Here is a 25714-nt window from a genome sequence, read left to right as displayed (position 1 = left end):
ATATATTCAGTTGAGAATAGTTCCTGTAATGGTCTGGTGTTAAATTGAAATTTCACATCTCTTTTTCTATTTTCACATATTTTTTTCTATTTTTCAGCAGCTTGTAGTACTTGATTCTTATGCCTGATGTGAATTCTTGAGTCATTTATTTTCAAAAAATTGTGTCTTATTAGGGAAGTTGAAAAAATTGTTCCACTAGTGTATTCATTTAGTGAAAAATCAGATCACACATTTTATTTACTTAAACCCATCTGTACTTATTTTACCAGCAACATATTTGGTCTGCGGCCTGTGGATTATGCAGACAGTGAAAATATGAAATCACTGTTGCTGCTACCGGAGAAGAAGGAATCCTCATCAACCAGCCATTGCTCAGTAGTGAGTATGGATGTAGCCTTGGGACATTTATGTGTTTTATTGAATTCGATTATAAAATGAACAAAATGGCAAAATTTCTAGTTAGTGAACTGCTTTGATTCACCAGTTGAGCACTTTCTATGTAGTAGCTGTTGTGATTTCAAAGACATAATCAGAATAAATCAACAAATACTTATTGTTGTTTTCCCCCCTCCATATTTTAGGTAGCATTCATATAGCAATAAATATGACTGATAGAACTCTTATTCTCAAGAAGTATACTTTCTAATGAGAGCTAGGAAAGATACAGACTGTGGATATATAAACTAATATAAATAAAATAATTTTGGAAACTTACAAATGAGTTCTTTGATGAAGACTTTATAGAGTGTAATAGACTGGAGGTTGTGGGCTTCAAGAAAGGTACCATTTTACCTGGGTCATCAAGGAGAGCCTTTAAAGAACTGATATTTGGTCTGAAACCTGATTGATGTCAAGGGAGCACCTAGGTGAATATCTGGAGGACAAGTGTCCTAGTAGAGGGAACAGCAAGTGTGTAGGTCCCTCAGTGGGTGACCTTGGTGTGTTTGAAGGTTAGAGAGAAAGTCATTGTTGCTGGTGACTCAGTTCTGTTCAGTTTAGTTCAGTCACTCAGTCATGTCCGACTCTGTGACCCCATGAATCACAGCACGCCAGGCCTCCCTGTCCATCACCAACTCCCAGAGTCTACCCAAACCCATGTCCATCGAGTCAGTGATGCCATCCAGCCATCTCATCCTCTGTCGTCCCCTTCTCCTCCTGCCTTCAATCTTTCACAGCATCAGGATCTGTTCAGATGAGTCAGCTCTTTACATCAGGTGACCAAAGTATTGGAGTTTCAGCTTCAACATCAGTCTTTCCAATGAACACCCAGGACTGATCTGCTTCAGGATGGACTGGTTGGATCTCCTTGCAGTTCAAGGGACTCTCAAGAGTTTTCTCCAACACCACAGTTCAAAAGCATCAATGCTTCAGCTCTCAGCTTTCTTTAGAGTTCAACTCTCACATCCATACATGACTGCTGGAAAAACCATAGCCTTGACTAGATGGACCTTTGTTGGCAAAGTAATGTCTTTGCTTTTTAATATGCTGTCTAGTTTGGTCATAACTTTCCTTCCAAGGAGTAAGCGTCTTTTAATTTCATGGCTGCAATCACCATGTGCAGTGATTTTGGAGCCCCCCAAAATAAAGTCTGTCATTCTTTCCACTGTTTCCCCATCTATTTGCCATGAAGTGATGGGACCAGATGCCATGATCTTAGTTTTCTGAATGTTGAGCTTTAAACCAACTTTTTCACTCTTCTCTTTCAATTTCATCAAGAGGCTCTTTAGTTCTTCTTCACTTTCTGCCATAAGGGTGGTGTCATCTGCATATCTGAGGTTATTGATATTTCTCCCAGCAATCTTGATTCCAGCTTGTGCTTCCTCCAGCCCAGTGTTTCTCATGATGTACTCTGCATAGAAGTTAAATAAGCAGGGTGACAATATACAGCCTTGATGTACTCCTTTTCCTATTTGGAACCAGTCTGTTGTTCCATGTCCAGTTCTAAGTGTTACTTCCTGACCTGCATACAGATTTCTCAAGAGGCAGGTCAGGTGGTCTGGTATTCCCATCTCTTTCAGAGTTTTCCACAGTTTATTGTGATCCACACAGTCAAAGGCTTTGACATAGGGCATGTCTAAGAGTAATGGGGAAACCACTGAAAGAATTTAAAGCAAGGAATGGTATAATCTGATTTACACTTTAGCAAGTTCACTCTGGCAGCTTTTAATCAAAAGATGGAGTGGCAGCAAGAGTGGCAGCAGCGAAATTACTTGGACTGTTTCTTGGTAAAGAAGAGAGAGAGACCATGATGACCTGAATTAAGGGAACAGCAATGGAAGTTGTGAAAAGTTATGAGATTGGTATGTATTTTTGAGTTAGTGCCAACAGAACTTTTGGATAGATTATAGACGAAGTATGGAGAAAGAGTAGAATTAATATGACTTAGGCTTCACTGTTTTCTCAGATGGTATTACCTGCAGTGTGGGAGACCTAGGTTTGATTCCTAGGTCAGGAAGATCCCCTGGAGTAGGAAATGGCAACACACTCCAGTATTCTTGCCTGGAGAATTTCATGGACAGAGGAGCCTGCGGGTTACAGTCCATAGGATCACAGAGAGTCAAACACCACTGAACTACTAACACATCCACTTTTTACTTTACCAGTGGAGTAGATGTGGGTGCCATTTGCTGCCTTGTGGAAAAATTGCCTATTTCTTAGGAGCCTGTAGTTTAGTTGGGAATATGGATGTAAAAAAAATTATTACACACTGCAGTATATTTGTAATAGATGCCATACAAATGTATAGTAGAGTCTTAAAGAAAGAAGCTGATTTTAGGAGGGATCAGAAGAGAAGGTAACATGATGTCTAAGTAAGTCTTTGAAGGTACAAGTTTTAGCAAGATATCTAATACTGTGTTATATTGGCTTTTATTTGCAAATAACAGAAAACATTCAAATACTTAAAGAGTATATTCTCTTATATAATCTCAATATATGACAGTTCTTGTTATAATTTGGCTTAGCAATTACAAGGCTGCACCAAAGATCTAAACTCTTTCTGTTCTTCTGCTTCCCTGTCTTCAGTGTGGTGGTTGTGTCCTCACTAATCTCCCTGCTGGTGATTGTAGGATGATTGCCACAATTCCAGATACAACAGTGTCCAGTATTAGGACTAAAACCTTTCCCAGAAGCCTTCCAATGGACTTCCTCTTACGTCTTATTGGTCAGAACTGGTCACATAATTGCTTTTGACATACATTGTGGTTGAAGATAGGGTCAATCCTTGAAGATATGAACAGCATTAGGACTCTATTAGAGTCTAGAAGGAGTGAGGAATGGATTTTCATTGGCCACTGCAATCAGGTACACAAAGCAGAAATAGAAGCCCAGATCTCAGGAACAGCTGCTCAGAGACAAGGAGATATAAAGGACCTTAGAAATTTGAGAAACTAGAATTTAGTGTGAGAGGAGCATGAGGTGTATTAAAGAGGAACTGGAAGTAAAGACCTGGGTTGGGATCAGATTGGGAAAGACCTTGAGCTCTCTGTGGAGGAGTGGAGACTATTCCCCAGTTAGTGAGGCACCCTCAGTGTCTCTCTCAGTGGAATGGGACTCTGGGGGATAGCGAGGGCGGGCTGGGACTGAAGACTGGTGAGGAGGCTGTTGTTGTGTGTCCTTGTGAAGTAGAGAGGATTGAAACTACAAGTGGTGTTGGGGATGGGTGTGTGAAGTGAAGATGAGAGGATTTAAAGAGAGGGGTGATGGACTCAGTGTATCTTTACTGCTCAGATGGGGGAAAATGAGAGAAAAGGGTAAACACATCTAGAACCATTCAGAGAAGGCTTCTTGTCCAGTAGAGGCAGCAGATACTCAGTGATTGACCTGATTGTTTAAGATAAGGAGGTAACTGAAGATGTTTCTAATTTGAGGTGTTCATTTCTTGGGTTCCAGAATCACTGCAAATGGTGACTGCAGCCATGAAATTAAAAGACACTTGCTCCTTGGGAGAAAAGCTAGAAAGGCTATGACAAAACTAGACAGTGTATTAAAAAGCAGAGACATCACTTTACCAACAAAGGTCCATCTAGTTAAAGCTATAGTTTTTCCAGTAGTCATGTACAGATGTGAACGTTGGACCATAAAGAAGGCTGAGCACTGAAGAATTGATGCTTTTGAAGTATGGAGCTGGAGAAGACTCTGAGAGTCTTTTAGACAACAAGGAGAACAAACCAGTCAGTCTGCAGTCCATGGAGTCACTAAGAGTCAGACATGACTGAGCAACTGAACTAAAACTGAAAGGAAATCAACCCTGAATATTCACTGAAAAGACTGATGCTGAAGCTGCAATACTTTGGCCATCTGATGCAAAGAGCCAACTCATTGGAAAAGATCCTGATGCTGAGAAAGATTGAGGACAAGACGAGAAGGGGGCAACAGAGGATAAGATAGTTGGGTGGCATCATCACCACAGTGGCATTCAGTTCAGTTCAGTTCAGTCGCTCAGTCGTGTCCAACTCTTTGCAACCCCATGAATCGCAGCACGCCAGGCCTCCCTGTCCATCACCAACTCCCGGAGTTCACCCAGACCCACATCCATCGAGTCAGTGATGCCATCCAGCCATCTCATCCTCTGTCGTCCACTTCTCCTTCTGCCCCCAATCCCTCCCAGCATCAGAATCTTTTCCAGTAAGTCAACTCTTCGCATGAGGCGGCCAAAGTACTGGAGTTTCAGCTTTAGCATCATTCCTTCCAAAGAAATCCCAGGGCTGATCTCCTTCAGAATGGACTGGTTGGATCTCCTTGCAGTCCAAGGGACTCTCAAGAGTCTTCTCCAACACCACAGTTCAAAAGCATCAATTCTTCAGCGCTCAGCCTTCTTCACAGTCCAACTCTCACATCCATACATGACCACAGGAAAAACCATAGCCTTGACTAGACGGACCTTTGTTGGCAAAGTAATGTCTCTGCTTTTGAATATGCTATCTAGGTTGGTCATAACTTTCCTTCCAAGGAGCAAGCGTCTTTTAATTTCATGGCTGCGGTCACCATCTGCAGTGATTTTGGAGCCCAGAAAAATAAAGTCTGATACTGTTACCACTGTTTCCCCATCTATTTGCCATGAAGTGATGGGACCGGATGCCATGATCTTCGTTTTCTGAATGTTGAGCTTTAAGCCAACTTTTTCACTCTCCACTTTCACTTTCATCAAGAGGCTTTTGAGTTCCTCTTCACTTTCTGCCATAAGGGTGGTGTCATCTGCATATCTGAGGTTATTGATATTTCTCCCAGCAATCTTGATTCCAGCTTGTGTTTCTTCCAGTCCAGCGTTTCTCATGATGTACTCTGCATAGAAGTTAAATAAACAGGGTGACAATATACAACCTTGACGTATATTTGGAACCAGTCTTTTGTTCCATGTCCAGTTCTAACTGTTGCTTCCTGACCTGCATATAGATTTCTCAAAAGGCAGATCAGGTGGTCTGGTATTCCCATCTCTTTCAGAATTTTCCACAGTTTATTGTGATCCACACAGTCAAAGGCTTTGGCATAGTCAATAAAGCAGAAATTGATGTTTTTCTGGAACTCTCTTGCTTTTTCAATGATCCAGCGGGTGTTGGCAATTTGATCTCTGGTTCTTCTGCCTTTTCTAAAACCAGCTTGAACATCAGGAAGTTCACGGTTCACATATTGCTGAAGTCTGGCTTGGAGAATTTTGAGCATTACTTTACTAGTGTGTTAGATGAGTGCAATTGTGCAGTAGTTTGAGCATTCTTTGGCATTGCCTTTCTTTGGGATTGGAATAAAAACTGACCTTTTCCAGTTCTGTGGCCACTGCTGAGTTTTCCAAATTTGCTGGCAGATTGAGTGCAGCACTTGCACAGCATCATCTTTCAGGATTTGAAAGAGCTCAACTGGAATTCCATCACCTCCACTAGCTTTGTTCGTAGTGATGCTTTCTAAGGCCCACTTGACTTCACATTCTAGAATGTCTGGCTCTAGGTCAGTGATCACACCATCATGATTATCTGGGTCGTGAAGATCTTTTTTGTACAGTTCTTCTGTGTATTCTTGCCACCTCTTCTTAGTATCTTCTGCTTCTGTTAGGTCCATACCATTTCTGTCCTTTATCGAGCCCATCTTTGCATGAAATGTTCCCTTGGTATCTCTAATTTTCTTGAAGAGATCTCTAGTCTCTCCCATTCTGTTGTTTTCCTCTGTTTCTTTAGTATGTGCAAACTCCAGGCGACAGTGATAGACAGAGAAGCCTGGCATGCTGCGGTCAGTCCATGGGGTCGCAAAGAGTTGGACATGACTGAGCAACCGAACAACAGTATATGCTATCACAGGCTGGTTACCCTTATTCTTTGAAAACTCTTAATCTCCTTGCTCCAGGCATCAGCCTTGTAAGTGTGCCCTATCTCTAGACCTGGAAGAGAACCTAGAAATCAGCAGTTTAATTTCCTTGTTTTATAGATGAGAAAACTAACATGTAGTTTGATTTGCTCAGGGTTAGCCCACCATAGGGAAAAAAAACACACAACACATTTTTTTCCAATAGATGAATTAAAAGTTGAGTGAATTCGGAATATTATGAAAATTTTAGGTCAGTATTCATTCAGTCCTATTGTACTTAACTATAAATTGATCCTTACTCTATTCATTTGGACTTGGATTCTGATGGCAGGACATAATGTAACTAAGTTGTCATTTGCCAATATTTCTTTTATGTAAAAATCAGGAAAAGGATTATTTTAGATGTGTCAAAAATAAAGATACGGTCATGGTATTATTGGAATCTGAAAGTGGCACTCTTATGCTTAATTTGGCCTTCCAGTTACTCTTGTGTTTTTGTTAAATGTAAGAAACCTATACTTCCTGCATGTCACATGAACACTGCCCGTGAGTGAATATCGTTATTTACTCTCTTAATGGTAGCTACTTGGCTAAGGAAATGATCATGAACAGTAACAATTCCTTAAGTTGAAAAAGTTGCTTCTTTGTGTATACTCACTAAAGACAAGATCTGGGATCTTCTTCGACAGATGGCATCAGACTCCCTTTCACTCGTCTCTTTCAGCCACATAGGCTGCCTTGCTGTTTCTTGAATCCCCCAGACACGTTCCCATTTCAAGTCCTTGGTGCCACCAGGGACAATGTAGGGAGCCAGATGTACACATGGCATGCTTCCTCACTCCCTCTGGCTCTTGTTGTAGTTTTTTAAACTTTGTTTTTGGTAAACTCATTAATTTTGATGAATTCAGAGTAACTAATTTTTCCAAGAAAAAGTTTCATATCAAATTATTCCTTAGATAAGTTTATTTAATGTCAATGTACATAGTATCTAATATCTCTAAAAACAGATTATTGAACCTTTGGATTATTTTCTGAACAGCTTTTGAATCTCCTGATTCTGAGACCTCTGCTTACTCAAATCAAATGCCTCCAAACTCCCACCTCCTGCCCCAAATTAGATATGTGGCTTTGACAGCTCTTTGCTTGATTTTGTTTATTTTTAATAGCTTTCCTTAATTATGAGAAATTAGTGCCAGTTTCTATTTTTTATTCAAACTTAGAAACTAGATAGAAAAATGCTTGACCTACTTTGGTGCTTTCCTGAAATTGATGGAAGTAGTATCATAGGCTATATTTACAATTGATATCTTTTCACTTTTTATTTTGTGCAGAGAACTCATTTAGCTGAATTGGAGTTATAAAAATGGAAAAGTAATGTGTTCCATATAGAACTACTTTATGATGCTCATTTGTAAACTGACAAGAATATTTGAAATGCTGTTTTTTAATATGATTATAATATAGTAATTGATAAAGTAGACTGAACTATTTTCATGTTATGGAGTATTTATAAGATGGTTACCTCATCTTATAATTGAGTGAATAGGAAAGATAAATGGACAGATATGTGATGTCAGTATGCGTGTGGTGTGTGCACGGCACGTCCAGTAAAACCTCTATAACTTGAACCTTCAAGAAAAGTAGTTCAGGAAGCGGAAACTTTTAAGTGCTGAATATTGTCATTAAAAAAACTTTATAGAAATGTTTTTTAAAATGTCATGAATACATTCTTGCTTAATATATAGTAGAATCCTATTTAATGCATTTTGAGTGAATGAATTATTGAGATCAGTCTGTTTAGAGATGTAGCCAGCAATTTACATGTAATATTGTAGGGCATCAGACCAGCTAAATTATCATTATTCAGATATGTGAAGTGAATATTTAAATATAAATTTCCTCCAGTCTAGTTGCTGAACTATACTGGTAATTATACTTGCAGTGTTTCACTCATATTCTGTGGAACTTCTGAGAGGCCAGAGGTCCAGAATACTTAGACACTCATACATGTAGGAGGGTCCTTTGTGTTGTGTTTGAAAATTAAAGTATTATGTCTTGCTTTTTATCTTGTAATACAGTAGTGCTCATTTACCCTTTCTTATCTGTTGGATCATTGCTTTTTTTCATCAGGTAGCTTTTGGCTAACTCTCATTCCAATTTCTTGGAATTAAATTTCTTGTCTTTTTTTGTATCCAGTAAATTCTAAGTCTTTCTATTAAAGTGAAAACATTAATCTTTGTTAGAGCACTTCCTTTTCATAAACTCCAGTGACTTATTTCTGTTGGTGAATCTGATATAATAACTTCAGTATTCCCTTGTCTGTTTTTACTTTGTTGGTTTTGAAAAATAATTCTTTCATTGTTAAAATTTTGTTTTCTGTCTTCGAGATCAGTGCTGTTCTAGAAGCCTTGGTGTTTTTTCATTTTTTATGTAATCTCAGTTTAAATTAAACACACCAGGTTGGGTTTAGCTCTGTTGGAGTAAGTTAGTTTGGGCGGGGTAGAGAATTGATCATTTTAAGTGGGTATTTGGGGTTATTTTATAAAAAGGTGGGGCTTACTGGTAACAGAATGAAGTTAGAAAACCCTAGAGAGATCCACTTTGGAATCGAGGAAACAAGACACCCTAACTATAGAGAGGTATCCCAAATGGTGTTTTATTAGGGGCAGGGGGTAAAGAAATAGAACCAGATGCATTGTGCTTTAAGGTTCTGAGTGACGATTCACTGGAAATTATTGGGAATTACTAGATAAAGTAGAGAAATCCGAGCTCATATCAATTGAAACGCAGTTTAATCTTTCTCTAGCCTTTAAATGTTTTTGACACTATGGCATCACCTCTTCTATTGACAGGTAAACACTGGTCAGCGTCGGGATGGGCCTCTTGTACTTATAGGCAGTGGACTTTCTTCCGAACAACAGAAAATGCTCAGTGAGCTTGCAACGATTCTTAAGGCTAAAAAATGTGCCGAGTTTGACGGTACAGGTGAGGATTATTTATTTATTTAGTTTTGGTAGAAGAGAATTTTAAATGGGTAATTCCATTGTAGAACTCACCTTGATAATTTATACATTTTACCCATTGGAATCTGACTATATACTTTGAATCTGGTAATAATTCTAAAAGGTTTCTATAGTTGTAAATTACTTACAGTCTTCATTTAGTTAGGGAATATAAAGTTTAAAGCTTTGCCCCTATTTTAGGGCATATGTCAGAAGAGCAATTTTATGAGTTTGCTAATGACAGATAAATGGTCGAACAATGTAATGCTTTATTTAATTCCTTAGTTGTAATTGGAAATAGAAAAGAAATTTGCTTTGGCCAATGTGGCTTTGGGCTTCTCAGGTGGCTCAGTGGTAAAAAAAATCCACCTGCCAATGCAGGAGATGTGGGTTTGAGTCCTGAGTTGGGAATATCTCCTGGAGGAGGAAATGGCATCCCATTCTAGTATTGCCTGGAGAATCCGATGGACAGAGGAGCCTGGCAGGCTATAGTTCATAGCATCACAAAGACCCAGACACGACTGAGCACACACATACACTCTGTGTGGCTTTAAGATTTATGATTTGTGATCTAACTTTTCATATTGGTAGCCATAATAGAGAATGAAATTAAATAAAGAAGTCTTTACCAAAGTATAAAAATTGTTGCCTTGGAAGAAAATTCAGATGTAAGTGGACTAGTTAAATAATTATTTTGGTTTATATTTCTGTTTCTCTTACTGCTTTTTTTGTATTGTAGTAACTCATGTCATTGTTCCTGGTGATACAGTTCAAAGCACCCTGAAATGTATGCTTGGAATTCTCAGTGGATGCTGGATCCTAAAATTTGAATGTAAGTATTGGATTTGGGAGAATTACAAAGGGAATTAAATAGACTAATTTCATTTTTTTATTGCAGTATTGCCAGTAATTATTTAAGGACCTTATGCTAATGTTTTTTACCTCTGTTTAGTCCCTACATTTTGAAAAAGCTTTTCATATTAATGGTATCACTTAGGTGTTCTTGGTAAATATATACAAGTATGTTCTCATTTCAAAATCTTCCTGTCATACCAACTATTTTAATCCAGAGTAAATGGATCCTGTAATAGACCTGTAAGCTTAAGCAATCTGTGTTACCATTATTGTTGTTGTTGTTTTGTTGCTCAGTCATATCAGACTCTTTGTGGCCATGGACTGTAGCCAGACAGGCTCCTCTGTCAATGGGATTTTCCAGGCAAGAGTACTGGAGTGGATTGCCATTTCCTTCTCCAGGGCATCGTCCTGATCCAGGAATCAAACCCACGTCTCCTGCTTGGCAGATGAATTCTCTACCACTGAGTCATCTGGGAAGCCCATATTACCATTGTATGATACATTTAACTCAATAAATGCTTGTTTTAAATATATGACTATTAAATTAGTTTATTGCTTTTCCTTGTGATGTCTAAAAACTTATCTGCATAACTCTCTTTAGCTCTCTCAGCTAATATCATTTGTTTTAGGAAGGTCTTTGAAAATTGAGACTGCCTTGTACCACCTGCTGCTGCTGCTAAGTCGCTTCAGTCGTGTCTGACTCTGTGCGACCCCATACACGGCAGCCCACCAGGCTCCTCCATCCCTGGGATCCTCCAGGCAATTGTACCACCTGATTGGGGGCAATTACACTAGCTATTCTCTAAACCTCTGATGAAAATGTGTTCCTGTTACTCCTTTCTAGATGGTAGTCAACCACCTTCTCCTTTGATGCTGCCTTTCACCTTCCCAGCTCTCACCTGTTTGTTTTACCTAGGACTTAACAAAATAAAAAGAAAGCTTGTACAAGGTTATTTTCTACTCCTCAATTACTAAAGTGTCTTCTGCTTTTGATATGACAGCTAAAATAGGACAATGAAATGACCTTTTTGCTAACTGATTGTTTATAAAAAGAATAATGTCTGTTAAAGAGGGACCTGTGAAGTCTTGTTACAATATAGTTGAATATCTTGATCTTAGAGGTAGTTGTATTACATAGTCTCCATATATGATTAAATGTCAGGTCTGTGTGTGCACACACACACAAATGCTGAATGTATAACTGATGAAATCTGAGTAAGTTCTTTGGACTGTATCAATGTCAAATTCTTGGTGCTGATAATTGTGCTATTTTTGTGTAAGATATTAACACTGGATACTAGAAAAAGAGTGCATGAGACTTTCCTGTACATTTCTTTGCAATCACCTGTGAATCTATAATTATTTCAAATTTTAAAATTAAAGAATAGTGTTTTTCATGAAACTTTCTTTGTAAGAAGCAAATGATGGGTTAGAGTTAGTTTTGAAAAATCTTTTGTTTTAAGATTTGTACTTTCAAGGTTTTATGGTAGAGTTGCTTGATTCAATCAAAGCCTGAATTATATTATTAATCTGTTGTTTTAAATTAACTGGTTGGTAAAAACTTTTCTTTTAGCAGTTGATATTCATCTCAGTAAAACAGCTACCACTTTTCTTTTGATAGTTGTCTCCACTGATTTGGTCTGTGACATGTATAAGTAGCAGGGCCGCTCTCTCTGTTCTAGTCTGTATCTGTTACTCTACTCTGCCAGTCAGCCAAGCTAAAAAGTATGAGAAGAAGTTGGACTGATTGGCCATTTATGTAGAAAAAAAGTTTTTTCTTTAGTCCCTTATTTTTGGACCTTTGTTTCCCTTTCAGATTTGTGTCAAGTCTTCTTGGGCCTCAGTATTTTAAAAATTGACCTAAAATGTTTCCATGATTATAGATGTTTTTGTACTCAACTTTTGCCAAAAACCTTGCCAGTGGTTATAAAAAGGAATGGATTTTCATAGTAACAAGAATCTCAGTAATAAAGAAGCTATGTGAAATTTTAAATATTAAGGCACTTACCACTTACCCTGTAAGTCTAGTTCTTGTGAATTTGCTGAACTTGCATCTTGTTACATATACAGACTACAGTATTCATTTCCATAAAATCTGCCTTCTTTAAGAAATGGAAGTTTTGTCATTTTAATGGCTTGGCCATGTCATTTTTATAGAATCACTAATGGACTCAAGCTGACTTAATAGTGTGCTATTTGGTGATTGTCACAGTAGTGAATAACATACTCTTAATATCAGTGGTTCTTTTAGGATAAAAGGTGGATGGAATCTCTTACTGAATTTCACATCCCCATATTTTCTAATTCAAAATACAAAGAGGAATAGGTTCAGGGTTTGAGACAATGAATTTAAATAGTTGCTGGGTTTAGTTGCAAGAAATAGTTGCAAGAACACTTTCTATCCTAATATATTTTTCTATTATTTTGTGTTGTTCTTAATGTCAGGCAACGTAGTGTGATTTTTAAAAACATGTTCAGAGGTATTCAAAATTAGTTGAAAATCATCTATATTAAGGAATGATATGATGGGCCAAAGCTTTCAAAACTAATCACAAAGATCTATGAGTTATTAAAACTAAGTTTTGTGTTTGAGATATTCACTAACTTGCCTGAAAGACAAAATCTTTACTGGCTGAACTCTGTAGAATGTTTAGTATTAACTTTTTCAGTATTTTCCATAAACCAAGTAGACTGAAGATGAAGTTTCATGTAAACTTTCTCTATAGGGAATTGACTTACTTAAAAAATTAAACAAATTTAAATAAATTAACAAAAATAATTATATAAAACAGTCTGGATTCCTTGGATCCAAATTTAACTGGAAGTTTTCTGTTTAAATGTATTTTTCTCTTAACTGGTTAATATCTCTTATTTTTCTATTTTATATATATGGAGCATCTTACAGGGTCATAGTTAATGAACTGTGCATGAACATTCTAAGAATAGGCCATAATTATGCTATTGTATCAGGCATTCTCTCTCATCATGTTTATTTTACAGATATTTTATTGGATGGTATTTATTTTATAGAAACAGGAGGCATAGATAGGAAAATTCCTTCTTCAAGATTGAGTTTGTGCCTGAGATTCTACTTTAGTCCTAGTTTTGGTGCCGATTCCTCACAGGAAACTAATAACCATCCCTGTACAGGGTGATTTTGGTAATTAAAGAGGTGGCTAGAATGAAAAATAGAAGATGTATAAATTGTATTCATCTCTTAGAGAATGAAGAAGATGGAACTGCATCCTAAAGATGTAAACTAACCTTCAGAAAGAGAAAATGTATTTTACTGCACTGTTCTTTTCAGTACACTGCTTTCAAATCTCCTCTAGCCTAACCTTTTTTTTTTTTTTGAAAAAAAATTGAATTCTGCCTCTTCATTTCTCCTCTCATTGTGAAAGGGAGAGCAGATGACTGTCATCTTTTCTTTCATAATCTCTTCCCCACTATCATCTGAGTTGAAATAAAATGTAGAAGTTTTGAAAGACCTTAGCACCTAAGGAAATTGGTGTGGGAATGTGCCAAACATTTTACTCTGGACTTTCATCTGTGAGGAGAGGAAGGGCCACATACAGTGTTGCTTTGTTTTTGTTTTAGATGTGGAAGGTGGAACCTAAAAGACAATCACTACATCATCATTTTACAAATAACTTCATAATCAGATTAATGAACATGTTTTTCAATTAAAATTTTCTTTAAAAGGATATTGAGAGTGCTGTGGAATTTTTAAAATAAAGAAAAATTTTATTCATATTTTGCTAATTACCAAAAAATAAATATACCAAAGCATTTCTGTCAACTAAGATTAGTTAGACAACTTCATGCTTACAGAAATATTTTACCAAAGATTGTTTAAGAAAAAAAAATAATAACATCTGTTACTATACTAATAGTCCTATTTCTGAGCTACCCAAGCAAGTAATTGAGAAGGAAAAAAACATGATTTCTATTGTTATTTCTTATAACAAGAAATAGGGGGGAATAACTGGAGTGTTAGAGGATTAAGAAATTTCTGAAATGCTTAAAGATATTTTCTGAAAAAAATTTATATTTTTATATGATAACTTAGGTCTGAAATATGAAAAACAAATTTGTTTAAACTTTTTAAAGAGCATAAAACATTTATATCTTTTCTGTCAATATTACATAAATGTGTGAATATGTACAGGCGAAGGAAGTAAACAGTCATGGATTGGATTTGGTAGAGGTCTATTTGTTTATAACAGTTTTAACATCAATATATGTCTCAAGTGTTTTAGGAAGAAATTCAAATTCTTAAATTCTAATAACAATTAGATCTTCTTTTTGATCTTTTCTCAAAATTTATTGAGGAGTTAATGGTTTCATTCTTAATCAGGGAAATTAGAACCTCTGTGTGTATATTGTTTGAATCTGATGCAATGAATTGTGTATGCCTGTTATGCAGATCTAGCCAGATACAATTTAATATGGTTATTGTCCAATGAACATAGAAATCTTACATAAATAATTTGTGTTAAATATACAATGAAAAAAGAGCACCAAGTATGAGTTTTTAAAATATTTTATTAGGAAAATTTTTGAACCTTAGACTGACTTTGTTCGTTAACCACATTTATAAAGAGAAGGGTTGATTTGATATTATTATTCATAATACAAGGTTTTAGAATTGATACCAAATTTTGCCTAAGCAAATTTTATCATACAGTAATATACTTTTGTGATAGAAGTTGACCTGCTTCTCAATATGCATTAAGTAAAATAAATAAACTTAGCACACTGTCTTATGAAGAAATATATTTTTATGTATAAATATGCTGGTAATTCCCTGGTGGCTCAGAGGTTAAAGTGTCCGCCTGCAAGGCGGGACACCCAGGTTCAATCCCTGGGTCGGGAAGATCCCCTGGAGAAGGAAATGGCAACCCACTCCAGTATTCTTGCCTGGAGAATCCCATGGACGGAGGAGCCTGGTAGGTTACAGTCCACGGGGTCGCAAAGAGCCAGACACGACTGAGCGACTTCATTTTCACTTTCATGCTTGTAATTAGAATATTGGCTTAAAATGTAGCCAAAAATAAATAATTGTTCAATGATATTTATATGAAAATGCAAAATCTAATGATTTGTGACAGTTGATTTCTAAATCCAAATGTTTATGATGGCATGAGAGGAGCATTTACCTTTTATGTTTTCAGCCTTCATTTTATTGTCCTTCCATCCTCACTGTGGAATTTCATAATATTGGTTTTAGCTCTTTTACTTGCCATCCAATTTTTTTAAAATTACAGTGAGAATAAAAGTTGTTTTCCCATTTTTGTCATTGTTGTAGAAAGTTTCCTCTTAAAAACAATTTCCTTTTGTCTAAAATTTAGTGATAAGATAGCCTATTTGACTAAAAGGCCCACTAGCATCTAAAAAATAATTTTTTATTTTGTTTTGTTTTTACAACTTTGGTGTTCATTTTTAATAGAATCAGAAAGGAAATTTACTAATATACAGTTTTCTTGAGTTATATTAGTGCCTTGTTTGGATCTAATGACATATTTATTAGGATTTTTGATTTTGACATAAAATTTTTGATTCTGTATTTTCATTTTATTTTTTTTAGAATACCATTTAGCCTTGGCTGAGAGTAATATTTAATTCTAATTGTCAATGCAAATAGCCACTGGCTCCAGAAGAATAACAGTTCTTTAAAATAAGAGTTTGTTTATTGCTCTGGCTTTTGAAGAGAGTGAGCATGTTCTGTGGCTTCATCGAGGGATCATTTCCCCTTTGGACATTTGGAATTTGGAGCATTTGACAGATTTCCATTTTAAAGCTTTATTCTGTCTTCATTAAATTCTGTAATCATTTGTGTGTAGCTGTGGATTTAGGAACCTACTCCCATTTATGTAATCCTTTTTCTCCTTCTAAAACTAGGAAAAGTGACTAAGCTTAATAGAAATTAATGAACATCATCAGTGGTTTATGTAGCTAAAATGAAAATACACATCCATAGATATGTATGGTTTTATGAAGTAGGAGGCAAGAGTGGTTACTGGAGATTTAAAATAAAGAAGTACATTTTTGGATGGTACAAGACTCTTTTTTTAAAAAAAATCATATCCCAGAATTCATAAGCTGCATTAGTATGCAGGTTCCAGAGGTTTCTTAGGTAGCCGGAGCTGCCTTAATTAGTTAAGAGTTAATGACTTTGAGTTAAGCAGTAGTTTGGGAATTGGGCTGCTTACCTCTGTATCAAAAAGTAATAAAATCAGGGCACAAGGAAAGCTTACCTGAAATGGTAGACATGATCAGGAATACATCTGAACTGAAAAGAATCTCTGCGTTTTAGTAAGATAGCTAGTTTATTCCTATGTCTCTGCAAAATGATAGCTTTGGTCACAATCTTAAAATACTACATGTGACAAGTAAAGATGTTATAAAGCATACTTTTACAAGGGTAGTGGCTTGACACATTTTAAAGTATGTATCTTTCTGGCATATTCAGAAATCTGTGTTTATATAAGCAATATAAGTTACTCGTGTAAAGTCATTTCAGTTTGGATTCAGATCCTCCTGTTTAGCTGAGAAAGTTAAGCAGTGATCTTGCATAGATTTTTATTTCTGCTGAACTATGCAGATGATGAAATAATATGGACTTTATTAAGTACAAATACAAAATATAATTTGTTTCAGTTTTAGAAAGTAGTTTTATTGCAGTATAATTGGTTTACACTGTGCTAATTACTGCTTTACAGCTAAGTGATTCAGTTATATGTATATATGCATCCTTTTTTAAAATATTCTTCCCCATTGTGGTTTATCATAGGATATTAAGTATTGTCTCTGCTGTACAGTAAGGAAATGTTAAATTGGTGAAAATGGCCTGTTTTAAAGTCTTTATAGAGATTAAGGATTACAGTATATATTATTACTTTAGATGAGTTTATGACTAGGAATATTTTGAAAGTTCTGATTGTTTAATATGGAAAATAGATTTAATAATTGTTGTTGCAGTTTAGTTAACTAACATAGTATTGAGTAATTAAAACTTTGATTATTCTCTATTATTAATAATTACCTTAATCTTAATAATAATTACCTTAATGATTATCTATTTAGGTTTGTTAAAGTAGTAATTTTAAATAGTATTTTGGCTTGTAGATTCATCCATTTCATTGGTTTGGATAAATGAAATTGGATTAGATAAATATCACCATTTAAGTTTCTGAAAGTTTAAAGTCTTCTTTTCATGTTGTAGTAAATCTGTTCAATTGGTGTATTACAAAAAAAGTCAACTAGGAAGTTGATATGAAGTGTAATTATAATTGTCTACTGACACATTGGAGACTATTCTGAAACTCAAAGGGTACAAATGAGAGAGTGGCAGCTTCGGTTTCAAATTAAACAAACTCATTGATTCACTGAAGACAAAGGCAAATGCATTATTCTCCCTGCTCCCAAACTCCCAGGTAGTCAGCAGTTTTTGATGTTTTGGTACACGGCTAATCTCTTAAAACGGAGAAGGCAATGGCACCCCACTCCAGTACTCTTGCCTGAAAAATCGCATGGATGGAGGAGCCTGGTGGGCTGCAGTCCATGGGGTCGCGAAGAGTCAGACATGACTGAGTGACTTTACTTTCACTTTCATGCATTGGAGAAGGAAATGGCAACCCATTCCCCTGTTCTTGCCTGGAGAATCTCAGGGACGGGGGAGCCTGGTGGGCTGCTGTCTATGGGGTTGCACAGAGTCGGACACGACTGAAGCGACTTAGCAGCAATCTCTTAAAAATAGGGATCCTCCTATTTAGTCATCTGTTTAGTGGTTTGGCCATTTATTTTAAGAGAGATATAATATATTAAATCTGAGTAGAGAGTACCTGCATTTCCTACAATGCTTTATTTTTTTAATAAAATAAAGATAGGAAAAAACTGATCTAGGAGTTGGAAGATATCTGAGTTTTTATCTCACTTATGTCACTTAAAGAATTTAACTTTCCTTTACCTGTGAAATGAAGAATTTGATTAGATGAAGCATCAGGAGTTTCAAATTGGTAGTCTTAAGTCCAAAACAGGTACAATTTATATGATTTAGTTCATCATAATCATTTAATTTCTGTGTCTTTAAGATGTGCATATGACCATTACAGTCTCCATAACTTCCTCCCACTTAAGACGAGATACCCAACATGATTATGTAATTTGCAAGGCCCTTGTAGGCATTATTCTCACCCAGAGTTCAAAAAATTCTCCACGTTTTCTGTGCAGCAATAATTCTACCATGTTATCATAGAACTGGAAACTGTTCCTTAGTTTTTGGGCAGGGCGGGGTTGCTGCTGCTGCCGCTAAGTCGCTTCAGTCATGTCCAACTCTGTGTGACCCATAGACAGCAGCCCACCAGGTTTCCCATCCCTGGGATTCTCCAGGCAAGAACACTGGAGTGGGTTGCCATTCCCTTCTCCAATGCATGAAAGTGAAGTCGCTCAGTCGTGTCCGACTCTAGCGACCCCATGGACTGCAGCCTACCAGGCTCCTCCGTCCATGGGATTTTCCAGGCAAAAGTACTGGAGTGGGGTGCCATTGGGGAACTATATTTTCCTTCTTTAGTTGATATTAAGTGGCAGAGAGAGTTGGCAAAATGTTTCTCTTTGTAATAAGAGAATATCAGAGGAATGCATTCTTCATTTAGCTCAACAGTTATAATTAGAGCCTTGGATTTTTCTGACTACCTTTACAGAAATTTACTGAACAATTACTATAAGGCTGGAAGTTTTATGATTTGAGGCATATTTACACTGAAAAAGCTACCCTCTTGGTGTCTGCTGTCTCATTTCTCTTGATGCCATGCTTGTCTCATTCTACTATCTGTTAATGCTATATTCTGTTAATTGACTAATGCTGGCAAATCCCTTGGGTCAATTAAAATAATTTTAGTATGATTTTTTGATAGTTTAAATAACCAGTCACATAAACCCATAAGGTTGGTAAGCAGCCAGCATAGGCACAGTGTATTTATTTATTTTTGTAGTTATACATTAGCTGTTTACTTGTTACAGTTAGACGTCATAAGGGTATTCAGTGTTAAGTTCTTGGCTTTATGTACCGGCATGTACAGTTCATCTAAACCAGTATAAATGCTCTGCAAATATCATTAGGAGAAGGGGGCTACATATTTAAGTGACATAAAGTAAAAGGAATAATTTATATGTGAAATAATAAGTCTGAGGTAAGTCAGTTATTTGGTTATATTGGTAATGTTTTTTGTGTTGATATTTAATATACTATATCATGTAAGCACACTGTCAGTGTTTCTGGTATGATTTTGACCTAGTCATAATTTTTATTTTGAAATTCATTTTTTAATAAATGGTAAAATTGATAGTTTAGTATTAGCTTCATTGGAAAGATAGTTTTTTATACCCTGTGAGTGGTTATTAAAATTATATTTTTAAAATATAGTTTTTAATTACATACAAGAAAAAGTTTCTATAAACTATCATATTTATAAGTTATTGATCGGAATAAGATTCAGCATAGCAGACTTAGCTAAATAGGATTCTTGTATTGAAAACATTGGGGGAAAGGGACCCCAAAACACAGGCAAAACTAGCAGAAAATTAAGAATCACGTGATAGAGAATTACAGATATGCCAGCGTTGAACGTTGAATTGTGATATGTATTCATAGCTCCAAGTTAAGAAAAATTCAGTCCCTTGACAAAGCTATGCTTTTGAAGAGATGGAGCATTCAGTCATTAAAATATTCTGACTTTTGTTATACTATATAATATCTTGGAACATCTCAACTGAAGCAGCTGTCAGTTCAGTTCAGTTCAGTTGCTCAGTCATGTCTGACTCTTTGCTACCCCGTGGACTGCAGCACTTCGGGCTTCCCTGTCCATCACCAACTCCCGGGGCTTGCCTAAACCCACGTCCATCGAGTCAGTGATGCCATCTGACCATCTCATGCTCTGTCATCCCCTTCTCCCCCTGCCTTCAATCTTTCCCAGCATCAGGGTCTTTTCCAGTGAGTCATTTCTTCGCATCAGGTGGCCAAAATATTGGAGTTTCAGCTTCAGCATCGGTCCCTCCAATGAATATTCAGGACTGATTTCCTTGAAGCAGCTCTAAGGCATTTGAAGTACTCACCAGTCGTCCCTTGGTGACTGCAGTGTGTACCTGTCAATTCCAAACATGTCGCAGACTCTGCTTTACTGTTTATTTTAACAAGTGCTATAGAGCCCCTGTTAGGTGGCCAGCTTAAATGAGGTGTTCTGGACTCAGGTACTTTGCTGAATGTCTGATCACTTACAGTCTAACAGGAGGTTAGACATGGGATTGCCAGGATGAGTGGGGCAGATGGTTAGATCTTGGGGTCAGATCATTGTGAGCTGAACTTCGTGGGACTTTTTATTCACTCTAATTTTGATAATGGCCATAAACTAAAATTTAGATTTTTACTTTGTATGTGGAATAATGTATTGATTTAGGTTTTTTACAAAGAAAACTCAAATTTATATTCAGTACTGCCTCATTGCTTAGTCTTGTGAAGGAAAGATCAGTTTTACTACCTTTTGTTTTGGCGTAAGTTAGGTTTCTTTTTCTGTTTCAGAGCAATACTTAACCATGAAGAGGAAAAACGGCTTAGGTAAATGGCTTCATTTCAATGTGAAAGAAATACTTTTCACTTGATATTTATTTTGCTTTTATCCTTGGTTTTTGCCAGGGGTGAAAGCATGTCTACAAAGCAAAGAATGTGAACAGGAAGAAAAGTATGAAATTCCTGAAGGACCACAGAAAAGCAGGCTCAACAGAGAACAGCTGGTATTTTCCTTTTGATTCTGCTTTCATTGTTCTTATCATAAATTAATAGTGTTATTACCATGAGGAAAAACCTCCTGCCCTTTTAACAAGTACAGGTGACTGATTAAAATTTTTTTTAATTATGTATTTATTGGCTGTGTTGGTTCTTCATTGTTATACAGGCTTTTCTCTAGTTGCAGCCAGCAGGGGGCTACACTCTGTAGTTGTGCTCGGGCTTCTCATTGTGTGGACCACAGGCTCTAGGGCATGCGGGATGCAGTAGTTGCTGCTCCCGGGCTCCAGAGCCCAGGCTCAGTAGTTGTGGCACACTGGCTTATTTGCTGCACAGCGTGTGGGATCTTTCCCAATCAGCGATCAAACCCATGTCTCCTGCCTTGGCAGACGGATTCTTTACCACTGAGCCACCAGGGAAACCCCTGGTTAAAATTTTAATTGTGCTCATTTCAAGTGCTTGATTCTGAGAGATGATAACAATGAGCAGTAAAATCCAGAAGGTAATAATTTCATATGGTTACTGCATTTTGGGCATTTCAAACATTACCATAAACCTTTCAGAGTCTGAGGGAAGTCTTAGATGCAGGTAGTTTGAAAGAAGACAGCTGATGCTCAGGTTTAGTTAACCATGTCTTTATTACCACATATTGAGATTTTATTGAACAAAATTCCATTTTTCTGTTGACGTACAAGTGTATTAAAAATGTTGAAGAATTTTTGTAGAAGGGACTTGTGAAGCTTTTTCTATAAAGTACACAGAAATGTGTTTATAGCTAAGTGGCTCTCTGGCCCTGGCTTTCTAATGTGTTGTGCTCTAAGGAAAATGTTTCTAGAACCCCGGAGGCCACCCTCCCACGTGCTGCCCTGGGGGAACCTGGGTTGGTAGTATATAGGGATCTGAATGTGGATGGGCAGAGCTGGAAAGCTCCATGGACAAGCTGTTAGACTTACAGTTACGTTTAGCTTGGTATACCCAAAGCATATTTTAGATATGGTAGGAAGGAATTCTTGAGACTTTAAGTCTTACCAAGTATGAATAAAGATTCTGATACAAGAAGTTTGAGGAACAGATTTTAAATGTGTATGTGTACCAAACACACATATACACACACATTCATAGCACACCTAAAATGTGACAAGAGTGAAAAGGGCCAGAGTCTTCAGGAGAAAAAAATTATTGGAGACCTTTATTTTCATGAGTATTTTTCTTAACCCAAAGAGTTACTTAACCCAGAGAGTTCTTGAAGTGTGTCTTGTCCTTGCACCTCATTAAATAACTTCTTAACTGCTTGTGACTTTTTATTTCCCTTATTTCATGTGCAGTGTTTTTAAATATTTTTGTCTGCTTTTAATGAGCTTTTTTTGTTTGTTTTTTCAGTTGCCAAAGCTGTTTGATGGATGTTACTTCTATTTGGGGGGAACCTTCAAACACCATCCAAAGGACAACCTTATTAAGCTTGTCGCTGCCGGTGGGGGCCAGATCCTCATTAGAAAGCCCAAGCCAGACAGTGACGTGACTCAAAGCATCAATACAGTCGCGTACCATGCCAAACCTGATTCTGATCAGCGCTTCTGCACACAGTATATCATCTATGAGGACTTGTCTAATCATCGCCCAGAAAGGGTTCGGCAGGGCAAAGTCTGGATGGCTCCTTCCAGCTGGTTTATAGATTGTGTGATGTCCTTTGAGTTGCTCCCTCTTGACAACTGAACTCCCACAGTGTGATAACCTAGTGATTGCACTGTTTTCATCAGTCACGTTTTTACAAATAGGTAGACTCATTCATCACAGAGGGCGATGGCACCCCACTCCAGTACTCTTGCCTGGAAAATCCCACGGACGGAGGAGCCTGGTAGGCTGCAGTCCATGGGGTCGCGAAGAGTCGGACACGACTGAGCGACTTCCCTTTCATGCATTGGAGAAGGAAATGGCAACCCACTCCAGTGTTCTTGCCTGGAGAATCCCAGGGACGGGGGAGCCTAGTGGGCTGCCGTCTATGGAGTCACACAGAGTCGGACATGACTGAAGTGACGTAGCAACAGGAGCAGCAAGCAGCAGCAGCAGACTCATTCATATACTTTTTTCCCTTGAATTAATATATATATATATTTAAGTGTGTATGTGTACCAAACACACATATACATACACATTCATAGCACACCTAAAATGTGAGAAGAGTGAAAAGGGCCAGAGTCTTCAGGAGAAAAAAATTATTGGAAACCTTTATTTCATGAGTATTTTTCTTAACCCAAAGAGTTACTTAACTTAATATATATATATTGTTTGCCAGATTAGGAATTCATTCTGTATTTACCATTTAGGTGCTGAGTGCTGAGATTGCTTTAAAGAATTTTTCTTTTTAAAACTAGCATATGTGTTGATTCATCATGTCTTTCTATTCACATTGTGCTCAGATGCTCAGTCATGTCCTACTCTTTGCAACCCCATGGACTGTGCCCACCAGGATCCTCTGTCCATGGGATTCTCCTCTCAAGAATACTGGAGTGGGTTGCCATCTTCCTCCTCCAGGGGATCTTCTGGACCCAAGGATAGAACCCACATCTCTCGAATGTCCTGCATCGGCAGGCAGATTGTTTACCCCCGGCAGCACCTGGGAAGTCACTATTCATGCCATCAGATATCAAAGATTAATGAGACGGCATCAGAACTCTTGGTTACATCTGCAAGTGGTATCTTTACGTCTCTCACTTTTAATGTTCTTTGATGAAAAAAAGTCCACACCTGCCACCAGCAAAAATATTTGCCTTTGTTTAGTAGGCAGATAATATTGTCAAATAATTTATTCTGGTTTTATTATAATGAAAATAGTTTACCTGGTCTAAATGTGCCACCATAGGTGTTAAAATACTTTTGCTTTCTACAGTTGTGTTTTAGTTACTTATAATTTACTTGGATGACTATTCCTACATTTTTATCCCCCTTTTCTAAAAAGAAAAAAAGTCTTTTAATCAGGAAATCATGATTTGAATCTTCACATTACCGTTTTTTGGTGAAAATCAACATTGGGCTCATGATATTTTATTGTATATACTTGCTTATTAATAATCAGCTTATAACTGTTAATAGCATATGTATCTAACTGTGTAGAACATTTTCTCTAACATATTTTAATTTCAGTATTTCTTAGGAGGTCTCACCAGACTAACAAATTTTTAGTCAAATATAAGTGACTTAGAATGCAGTCTTTCTGGTAGACCTTAACATATATCCTTAACATAATTTTTTCATAGGTCTTAATTTCTTTCTTCATAAATTGTTTTTCATGTTTAGGTTTCTGGGAGGGCAGAAGTTGCTAATTACTTGATTTCAAACTGAGTTTGTCCAGATGATACAAAAGGTTGTGACAGTAAGTTTAATGGTAGCAATGAAAAGGGCCCGCTCATGATCCCAGGACTGCCAGGGCTGCAAAGTAGTGCACAGGACATCAGCCGAGAATGGGGAGACCTGGGGAGGTTACTGTGGGCTGAGTGTTCTTATTTGTGAATCAGCAAGGTAGATTGGATCATTTAAAAACATTTTTCTAAGAAGTAGAATTCTTTAATAAGTCTTTCTAGAAATTTAATGTACTTATAATATTGAAAACATGGGGAGGGTGTTACTGTTGAGACTTGGCAGCTTTGTCCCTTTTGGTAACCATTAGGTTAGAATATGGACAGTCTGAAGTTCAGGAACATTTTAAGGTCCATTTATTTGAAGTTTGAAATTGGGCTGATTGTTTCAAAATAAAGTTTACTTTAATTTCTTCTTTGCAATTTATTTTTCCATATTAAGAAATGTATTTTTCCATATTAAGAAATGTATTGTGTTAACACAATAATACTGCTGATCCTGACCTTCAAAGGGTGAATTAGCTCTGAAACACTCTATTCAACCAGTAATGTGTTTGTTTTGCATTTCATTCTAATGGAGAATGATGAACAACATATTTAGCACTAAGCAATTCTGAGGGGTTAGATAATGTCTGGATTAAATAATTTAAGACTCCCTGGGATTTTGGTTGTCATTTTTGATTTATAACTGACTTTTGGTTGCTTTCTGTTACCTCATTGGTCATATCCTAGACAAATTTGTGTTTGTTTTCTCTGATCTGAATCCCTGTTTGTAAAAACGCTTCTGATATTTACATCTCGCCTTCCTTCGTTCATTCTCTTGGTTTGTCTTCCCTCTTTGTCATATGTTGTGCCCCACTATTAAGCATTTTTATATTAGGTTTCCTTAACTATTTTGACAGCAGCTAATTGATGTTAAGCTCTTGAAAACTTGTATTTTCTGTATAGATACACTTGTAATTATTTTCATTTTTCAGTCAGAGATTCACACTTCCTTCTTAATTACCGTGAACCATTAAAGTTGTTTGTGCTTGCATATCTCTGTTTCTTCTATAGAAGGGGCCTATTCTGCACTGTTGAAGAATGAGGCTCAGCAAGATGTGTGAGGAAATCTTTCAGCTGACAAAAGCTTAATCTTTTTGAGTACTATATTTCAAATGTGTTTTAAGTACTTTATTACTTAAATAAAATGTTTTGAATACAGTGTAATGCTGGTAGTTTGGAATCGTCATTAAGAGTGTCATTTATTACACAGTGATTCCCTTGTGGTTTTTTTTTTAATTGAAATATAATTGACAGTATTGTGTTAGTTTCATGTGTGCGTCAGTGATTCAATACTTACTTACATTTCAAATGGTCACCTTGTTAACTAGTTGCTGTTCATCACCACAGTTATTACAATACTATTGACTATATTTCCTATGCTGCAT

The 25714-nt window shown here is 36.7% G+C and overlaps 1 protein-coding gene across 2 annotated transcripts in view; it reads left to right on the top strand.

Moving 5' to 3' along the window:
* Window positions 1–25493, top strand: part of BARD1 (BRCA1 associated RING domain 1) — a 95058-nt gene extending 69565 nt beyond the window's left edge. Inside the window, exons 7-12 of one of the 2 annotated variants that reach the window (NM_001192701.2) lie at window positions 270–345; window positions 6118–6147; window positions 9147–9279; window positions 10036–10128; window positions 20842–20939; window positions 22312–23210. In NM_001192701.2, the coding sequence (NP_001179630.2) occupies window positions 270–345; window positions 6118–6147; window positions 9147–9279; window positions 10036–10128; window positions 20842–20939; window positions 22312–22644 (763 nt within the window). In that variant the 3' untranslated portion in view covers window positions 22645–23210. Of the gene's footprint in view, window positions 1–269; window positions 379–6117; window positions 6148–9146; window positions 9280–10035; window positions 10129–20841; window positions 20940–22311 lie in introns of both variants that reach the window. The other variant, XM_005202787.4, reaches the window with a different exon arrangement.
* Window positions 25494–25714: the final 221 nt, after the last annotated feature.

Source organism: Bos taurus, chromosome 2 (genome assembly GCF_002263795.3).
Source record: "Bos taurus isolate L1 Dominette 01449 registration number 42190680 breed Hereford chromosome 2, ARS-UCD2.0, whole genome shotgun sequence".
Classification (NCBI taxonomy): Eukaryota; Metazoa; Chordata; class Mammalia; order Artiodactyla; family Bovidae; genus Bos; species Bos taurus.
The sequence above is the reverse complement of the archived record's forward strand: the minus strand, read 5'-3'. Positions and strand labels throughout refer to the sequence as shown.